The 9,327-nt window shown below is 42.0% G+C and overlaps 1 protein-coding gene across 1 annotated transcript in view; it reads right to left on the bottom strand.

Moving 5' to 3' along the window:
* Window positions 1–203: 203 nt before the first annotated feature.
* LOC108522670 (sorting nexin-6-like) overlaps window positions 204–9,327 on the bottom strand; it is a 67,075-nt gene continuing 57,951 nt past the window's right edge. Inside the window, 3 exon segments of the mRNA XM_017863042.1 lie at window positions 204–661; window positions 4,636–4,721; window positions 4,804–4,963. Of these exon segments, the coding sequence (XP_017718531.1) occupies window positions 608–661; window positions 4,636–4,721; window positions 4,804–4,963 (300 nt within the window). The 3' untranslated portion in view covers window positions 204–607.

The following is a 9,327-nucleotide window of genomic DNA, read 5'->3' on the forward strand; positions in this document are numbered from 1 at the left end:
GGTTTAGTCTACAAGTTTAAGGCAAACATACTAATGCATTTGCTTTTCTTCAGAAATCATACTTATAAAGATTACATAAAATCTTTCCCAAAACTTCTAAGAAATATTCAGTAATTAAAATAAGTCTGATTAAGATGCTTTACCAGGATACATGAATGAGCTAAGATGGTATATAATGCTTTTAAAACAAAATAAAAAAAAAATTCAAAAAAGGCAATCTTTATCTTGTTTGAACAATGCATTCTGAAAAGGTTAAACTTCAGAAATTATTTAAAGGTAAATAAGATTGGCAGCCATAAGGAATACTATTTATAAAATAAACAGAGTTATAGAGGCTACTTTAAAGAAGAATGAACTTTGGACTTCTGAGTATGACGAGTGCACGATGATGGACCACTGTTGTGGGGAACACAGTGCAGCATCACAGCACACAGACTGGCATCGCCTGGGTGTGCGCGGCTCAATGTTTCTCAGAAAAAGAGGAGTAGATGCACTTTTTCAGCTGTTTTCTGTTGGTTTCCAGTAAGCATAAATGCTTAACATCATTAAGAAAACAAAATAAAATTTGAAGGAAGGCAGCCCTTTTAACAGGAAGGCAGAGTGTGGCTTATGTGTCTCCATTTAACACTGCCAGGCAGTTCTGCAGCAACTGTAGGTTACCCTAAAAAAGGAATAAAAAATAAATTATAAATTTTAGTCCAAACAATCTAGAAGACTCCTACTGAAAATACACTGTTAGAAACCACACAAAATGTAGTGTTAGAAGTCATATGACTTTACTGATACATTAGAAATTTAAAAACAGCCATTCATTATATACACATAAAGGGTTAAACACATAAAATTACATAATTTGTTTCACATACAATAATACTTTCTACATACCAGATTCTTCAGTAAATTTCTTTTTTTCTTTTTTTTTCTGAGATGGAGTATCACTCTGTTGCCCAGGCTGGAGTGCAATGGCACCATCTCAGCTCACTGCAACCTCTGCCTCCCGGGTTCAAGTAATTCTGCCTCAGCCTCCCCAGTAGCTGGGATTACAGGCGTCTGCCACTATGCGCAGCTAATTTTTGTATTTTTAGTAGAGACAGAGTTTTGCCATGTTGGCCAGGCTGGTTTTGAACTCCTGATCTCAGGTGATCCACCTGCCTCAGCCTCCCAAAGTGCTGGGATTACAGCCATGAGCCACCACGCCAGCCTTTCTTTGTTTTGATGTGGAGTCTTGCTCTGTCACCCAGACTAGAGTGCAGTGGCATGATCTCGGCTCACTGCAACCTCTGCCTCCTGGGTTCAAGCGATCGTCCTGCCTCAGCCTCTTGAATAGCTGAGATTACAGGCGTGTGCCACTACACTGGCTAATTTTTTGTATTTTTTAGTAGAGACAGGGTTACGCTATGTTGGCCAGGTTGGTCTTGAACTCCTGACCTCAGGTGATCTGCCCGCCTTGGCCTCCCAAAGTGCTGGCATTACAGGGGTGAGCCACGGCACCCAGCCTTCACTGTAGGATGTTTAACAGCATCCTTGGCCCACCATATACTGGTAGTAACCATAGAACACCCAGTTGTGATAACCACAAATGTCTTCGGCTATTGCAAAATGTCCTCTGGGGGGCAGAATCACCTCTGATTGAGTACTACTGTTAATAGAACAGTTATCAGAAATCTAAATACAGAGAACTCAGGTCAGAAAGAATTTGAAAAAGTATAGAATCTGGCCAGGCGCGGTGGTTCATGCCTGCAATTCCAACACTTTTGGAGGCCGCGGTAGGCGGATCACCTGAGTTCAGCAGTTTGAGACCAGCCTGGCCAACATGGTGAAACCCTATCTCTACNTAGAAAATAATTTTATTTTCTGAAACATTAGAAAATAATAATTTTCTAATAATAAACAATTTACTTAATGGAAAACATAATGGAAACGATCTAAACATTGAAAAGATAGTCTCGCTCAAAATAAGATAGACACAGATTAAAACTCTGGCCAGTTTTCACCTGATTGTCAAAGAACAAAATGTTTGATCTGTGGCAGCAAATACTTAAAGAATCAGATAATCTCCTTCTCTGTGATAACTGGGTTAATTGGAATATCAATGCTGAGGAAATTTAACAAAAGCATGCATATTATAAATGCAGTTACCATTTTCTGTTTAGATTCTACATCTATAAATTATCTCATAATTATGTTTGCATTCATGTGAGATGACATACGCTGGGCTGATATTGAATAGCAGATTTAGTTACAACCAAACTTTTGTTTACAGCTAACATCTGCTTTGATTGGTCTGTTCTCTGTCCTCATTGGTTTCTACTCATGCCATACTGGCAGTTGTTAAATATTTTGAGTATGACCCCTGATATTACTTATTGCTGGGTATTGTATATAGTAGCTAGAGAATGGAAATGACATTATTTCATTGTTCATTATTAGAAAATGGAAAATAAAACCCCATTGAAATGCCACTACACATCTAATAGAGAAAGAAAATAAAGAAGACAAGAAAAGAAAGGAAAGAAGGAAGGAAGGAAGGAAGGAAGGAAGGAAGGAAGGAAGGAAGGAAGGAAGGAAATTTCCAAATTCTGAAGAGATACAGAACAACTAGAACTCTCATACATTGCTGGAAAATGAAACAGCTGCTTAGGAAAACAGCTTGGCACCTCATAGTTTCTTACAAAATTAAACATACACTTACCATACAAACCAGGAAAGCCAGTCCAAGAGAAATTACTCTTATGTTCACACAAAATCTGCATGCAAATGTTGATTGTGACATTATTCATAATTGCCCGAAGAGGGAATATCCCAAAGGCACTGATGAATGAACTGTGATACACCTAAGCAATGGAATACTATTCAATTAAAATCTACGTATATACACATAATATATATATATATTTAAATGGAATTTTAGGCCAGGTGTGGTGGCTCACACCTGTAATCCCAGCACTTTGGGAGGCCGAGACGGGCGGATCACGAGGTCAGGAGATCGAGACCATCCTGGCTAACACAGTGAAACCCCGTCTCTACTAAAATACAAAAATTAGCCAGGTGTGGTGGCGGGCGCCTGTAGTCCCAGCTACTCGGGAGGCTGAGGCAGGAGAATGGCGTGAACCCGGGAGGCGGAGCTTTCAGTGAGCCGAGATCGCGCCACTGCACTCCAGCCTGGGCAACAGAGTGAGATTCCGTCTCAAAAAAATAAAAAAAAAAAAAAACCAAAAAAATCCCAACCATTTAAAAATGGGAACACCATTCCTGGCTCACAGACTTTACAGAAGAAGATGGGCTGTAGTTTGCCAACCCTTGATGTATAGCAAAACTTCTGGTAGTTCATAACTTTTATTTTATTTTGGACACAGAATCTCACTCTGCTGTCCAGGCTGGAGTGCAGTGGCATGATCTCGGCTCACGGCAACTTCCGCCTCTCGGGTTCAAGTGGTCATCTCGCCTCAGCCTCCGGAGAAGCTGGGATTACAGGCATGCACCACCATGCCCAGCTGATTTTTGTATTTTTAGTAGAGAAGGGGTTTCACCATCTTGGTTAGTGGTCTCGAACTCCTGACCTAAAATGCTGGGATTACAGGCGTAAGCCACTGTGCCCGGCCTCTCTTTAAAAAAAAAGAAAAACAATGAATATCAGAAACCAGCTCAGGCTCCGTAAGAGTAATAATGCCAAACTTATCAAAACATGTTGACAGGGTTATTAGACTAAGAAATCAGAAAACAAAAATAGCAAATGTTAAATAAAATTTTTTTTTGGCATCCAGGCTGAAGTGCAGTGGCACAATCTTGGCTCACTGCAGCCTCCACCTCCTGGGTTTAAGCAATTCTGCCTCAGCTCCCGAGTAGCTGGGATTACAGGCGCCTGCCACCACGCCCAGCTAATTTTTATATTTTTAGTAGAGATAAGGTTTCACCATGCTGGCCAGGCTGATCTTGAACACCTGACCTCAGATGATCCACCCGTCTTGGCCTCCCAAAGTGTTGGGATTACAGGTGTGAGCCACCGCACCCGGCCTAATTTTTAAACGTTTTTATTAAGAAAGACTTTTAAAAAAACAACTAGTCAAAAAATGATACTGGTTTCCATATTAGGTGTTAGATTCTTTCAGAGCTGACCATTGGAGACAATACAGATATTATTCTTACTTTGATTAAATAATCTTTAAAATCCCTCTCAATTCTAAGATTCTCTAGTCTTAAAATTACTCTAAGGTTTGGGCCAAACTTCATTTATTAACTACAAGAAGAGGCTTAATTCAAAGTAAACAACTAATGTAAAAAAGACCAGAGGGTCAGGCATGGTTGCATACACCTGTAATCCCAGCTACTCGGGAGGCTGACGCAGGAGAATCGCTTGAACCCGGGAAGCAGAGGTTGCAGTGAGCTGAGATCGTGCCACTGCACTCTAGCCTGGGCAAGAGCGCGAGACTCTGTCTCAAAAAAACAGAACAAAACAAAAAACCCAGACCAACTGTTTTGAAGCAGTGAAATAACCTCGGAAAATGAAATTCCAATTCAGGAATAGCTGTCACAGTATCCCTATGAGAATTAAGATTAAAGAATTATCAATGTCATAACTGATTCATTTCTAAATTACAAGTAACTTAAATTATTACATCTTTATTACAACACTACCTTTGCATGCTTCAGTTCTAACTCTGCCAGTTCCACTAAATTTTTTCTGAATGCAGCAACTCTTCTTGTCTTAAAATCTATAAGTTCTGTGAACAAGAAATTAGGATTATTTAATTTACATAATAGTCATAAAGCATACCTTGTGATTGAAAGTTAACATAACAGTACCTTGTTTTGCAGACTCAGAGATTTTTTCAAATTTCTGACAACATAATTGTTGGGAAGTTTCGGCCTGCAGAACATCTTTATTTTTTGCTCTTGCTTTATCCAGTGCTTTATTAGCATTTTCATAATCCACTAGTGACCTAGACCTTCGATACAGGAGATCCTATAAAACAGAATGCTTCACAATAGTATATATATTGCATGTTTCCAGTAGTCACACCCAGCCACCACTGTCACCACCACCACAACCATCAGAGCTAACACACAGTGAATATACTACATGCTAGTTACTCCAGTTTTTTTTTTTTGAGGTGGAGTTTTGCTCTTGTGGCCCAGGCTGGAGTGCAATGGCATGATCTTGGCTCACTGCAACCTCTGAAGTTATTCTAAATTTTTTTTTTTTTTTTTTTGAGACGGAGTCTTGCTCTGTCACCAGGCTGGAGTGCAGAGGCACAATCTCAGCTCACTGCAACCTCCACCTCGCGGATTCAAGCAATTCTCCTGCCTCAGTTTCCCGAGTAGCTGGGACTACAGGCGTGCACCACCACGCCTGGCTAATTTTTGTATTTTTAGTAAAGACGGGGTTTCACCATGTTGGCCAGGATGGTCTCCATCTCTTGACCTTGTGATCCACCCGCCTCCACCTCCCAAAGTTATTCTAATTTTTAAATATTTTTGTAGAGATGGGGCCTCACTATGTTGTCCAGGCAGGTCTCAAACTCCTGGCCTCAAAGCGATCCTCCTATTTCAGCCTGCTAAAGTGTATTACAGGCGTGAGTCACTGCACTCAGCTCGTTTTTTAAGTAACAGCTTGAATTACACAGTCCATGTACCACATAACTCACAATTTAAAATATGAAATTCAATGGTTTTTAGCAAGCTCACAGAATTGAGGATCACCATAATCGATTTCAGAACACTTTCATCACCCAAAAAGAAACCCCATGCCCATCAACAGCCACTTGCCATTTTCCCATGTGTACCCATATCCCTAGACAACCGCCAATTTGCTGCATCTACAGATTTGCCTATTCTGGACATGTCCTTTTTTTTTTTTTTTTTTTTTTTTTTTTGAGATGGAATCTCACTCTGTTGCCTAGGCTGGAGTGTGGTAGTGTGAACTTGGCTCACTACAACCTCTGCCTCCTGGGTTTAAGCGATTCTCCTGCCGCAGCCTTCTGAGTAGCTGGGACTACAGGCGTGTGCCACAACGCCTGGCTAATTTTGAATTTTAGTAGAAATGGGGGTTCACCTATTCTGGATATTTCATAAAAATGGAATCATGTGAGTTTTTTGTGCCTGGCTTCTGCCACTTAGCAAGTTTCAAGTTCATCTATGTTGTAGCACAAATCAGTATTTCACTCCTTTCTACTGCTTAATAGTATTTCACATATGGCTGTATCACATTAATTCATTCATCAGTTGATAGGCATTTGGTTTATTACCACTATTTGGACATAATTAATAACGCTGCTGTGAACATTTACATACAAGTGTTTATATGGACATGGCTTCATTTCTCACTATTAAGGAATGAAATTGCTGAGTAATATGGTAACTCTACATCAAACCTTTGAGAAACTGCCATATGGTTTTCCATAGTGGCTGCACATTTTACATTCCTACCAACACCATATGACAGTTCCAATTTCCTCAGTCATATCCTTGTCAACACTTATTATCTGTTTTTTGGTTTTGGAGAAGGAGTTTCGCTGTCGTTGCCCAGGCTGGAGTGCAATGGCACAATCTCAGCGCACCGCAACCTCTGCCTCCTGGGTTCAAGCGATTCTCCTGCCTCAGCCTCCAGAGTACCTGGGATTAGAGGCACGCGCCACCATGCCTGGCTGATTTTGTATCTTCAGTAGAGATGGGGTTTCTCTGTGGTCAGGCTGGTCTCAAACTCCCGACCTCAGGTAATCTGCCTGCCTCTGCCTCCCAAAGTGCTGGGATTACAGGTGTGAGCCACTGTGCCTGGCTTTACCTGTTTTTTTTTTTTTTTTTTCTTTTTTAAATGAAGGCCACTTTGTGGGTATAAAGTGATATCTCGTATTTTTTTTTTCCTGACACGGAGTCGTGCTCTGTCACCCAGGCTGGAGTGCAGTGGCGCGATCTTGGCTCACAGCAACCTCTGCTTCCCAGGTTCAAGCAATTCTCCACCTCAGCCTCCTGAGTAGCTGGGATTACAGGTGCCTGTCACTATGCTTGGCTAATTTTTATATTTTTAGTAGAGATGGGGTTTCACCATGTTGGCCAGGCTGGTCTCAAACTCCTGACTTCAAGTGATCCACCTGCCTTGGTCTCCCAAAGTGTTGGGATTATAGGTGTGAGCCACCACGCCAGGCCTATCTCATACTGCCGATTTGCATTTCCCTGACAGCTTGTGAGTATCTTTTGATGGTTTAATGGCCATTTGTGTATCTTCTTTGGAGAAAACTTTAAGTCCTTTGCCCATTTTTAAATTGGGTTATTTCTCTTTTTATTTATTTATTTATTTTTGACAAAGTCTTGCTCTGTCACCCAGGCTGGAGTGCAGTGACGTGATCTCGGCTCACTGTAACCTCCACTTTCCGGTTCAAGCAATTCTCTGCCTCAGCCTCCCGAGTAGCTGGGATTATAGGCGCCCGCCACCATGTCTGGCTAATTTTTTTGTATTTTTAGTAGAGATGGGGTTTCACCATGTTGGCCAGGCTGGTCTTGAACTCTCAACTCCGCGATCCACCTGCCTCAGCCTTCAAAAGTGCTGGGATTATGGGCGTGAGCCACCGCACCTGGCCTTCTTTTTTTTTTTTTTTTTTGAGATGGAGTCTTGCTCTGTCGCCCAGGCTGGAGTGCAGTAGCATGATCTTGGCTCACTGCAAGTTCCGCCTCCCAGGTTCACGCCATTCTCCTGCCTCAGCCTCCTGTGTAGCTGGGACTACAGGCACCCACCATGATGCCCAGCTAATTTTTTTGTATTTTAGTAGAGACAGAGTTTCACCGTGTTAGCCAGGATGGTCTCGATCTCCTGACCTCGTGATCCGCCCGCCTCGGCCTCCCAAAGTGCTAGGATTACAGGCGTGAGCCACCGCGCCCGGCCCTTTCCTTCTTTTCAATAGAGATAGGATCATGCTATGTTGCCAGGCTGGTCTTGAATTCCTAGCCTCCAGCAATCCTCCTGCCTTGGCCTCCCAAAGTGTTGGGATAACAGGGGTGAGCCACCATGCCCAGACCTGCTTTCATTTCTCTTGGGTGAATACCTAGAAGTGAACTGACTGGATCACTGCATAGTATATTTCGCCTTTTAAAGAAACTATGGCCGGGCGGGTGGCTCACGCTGTAATCCCAGCACTTTGGGAGCCGAGGCGGGCGGGATCACGAGGTCAGGAGATCCAGACCATCCTGGCTAACACGGTGAAACCCCGTCTCTACTAAAATACAAAAAATTAGCCGGGCGTGGTGGTGCGTGCCTGTATTCCCAGCTACTCGGAGGCTGAGGCAGGAGAATGGCGTGAACCCAGGAGGCGGAGCTTGCAGTGAGCCGAGATGGTGCCACTGCACTCCAGCCTGGGCGACAAAGCGAGACTCCATCTCAAAAAAACAAACAAACAAACAAACAAAAACTATGGAAGTTTCCCAAGAAGGTGCACCACATTCCTATTAACAGTATATGATGGTTTAAATTGCTATGTATCTTTGCCAGAATTTTTCTCCTTTTATCCATTCTAATTAAGGTGTATAGTGATACCTTGTTGTACTTTTAATTCTGACAACTAAATTTTAATCATTTCTTAAAGTTACTAAGAAATTGTTATCTATTAACGACCACATTTGGCTGTGAACAGGGGCTCACACCTATAATCCTGACACCTTGGGAGGCTGAAGCGGGAGGGTAACTTGAGCCCAGGAGTTTGCAACATAGTGAGACACTTGTCTCTGCAAAAAATTAAAACAAAAAACAACCATGTTTGATAATTTAAAGTCTTCAAAAGTGAATATTTTAGCACTGCCCATCCAATGTAAATAGTTTATAAGATATAATTTGATATGAACAGTGTACTTATAAGTACCTAAGAATTCAAAGTTAAAGGGTTATAGATAATTTAATAAAAATGATCAGCATCAGTGATCAGGTCAATTCACAAATTAACACTGAATTTCGGTTATCTGATCCACTAAGTTTTCAGTGCTTTTCAGTTATTCGTGTTAACTTTTTCTTTTCTGAGATGGAGTCTCGCTCTGTCGCCCAGGTTGAAGTGCCGTGGCACGATCTCCGCTCATTGCAAGCTCCACCTCCCGGGTTCATGCCATTTTCCTGCCTCAGCATCCCGAGTAGTTGGGACTACAGGTGCCCACTACCACACCCGGCTCATTTTTTGTATTTTTTAGTAGAGATGGGGTTTCACTGTGTTAGCCAGGATGGTCTCGATCTCCTGACTTCATGATCCGCCCACCTCAGCCTCCCAAAGTGCTGGGATTACAGGTGTGAGTCATCGTGCCCGGCCTTGTGTTAACTTTTTTTTTTTTTTTTTTTTTTTTTTTTTTTTTTTT

The sequence above is a fragment of the Rhinopithecus bieti genome, unplaced genomic scaffold, assembly GCF_001698545.2.
Source record: "Rhinopithecus bieti isolate Rb0 unplaced genomic scaffold, ASM169854v2 scaffold_68129, whole genome shotgun sequence".
NCBI classification, from domain to species: domain Eukaryota; kingdom Metazoa; phylum Chordata; class Mammalia; order Primates; family Cercopithecidae; genus Rhinopithecus; species Rhinopithecus bieti.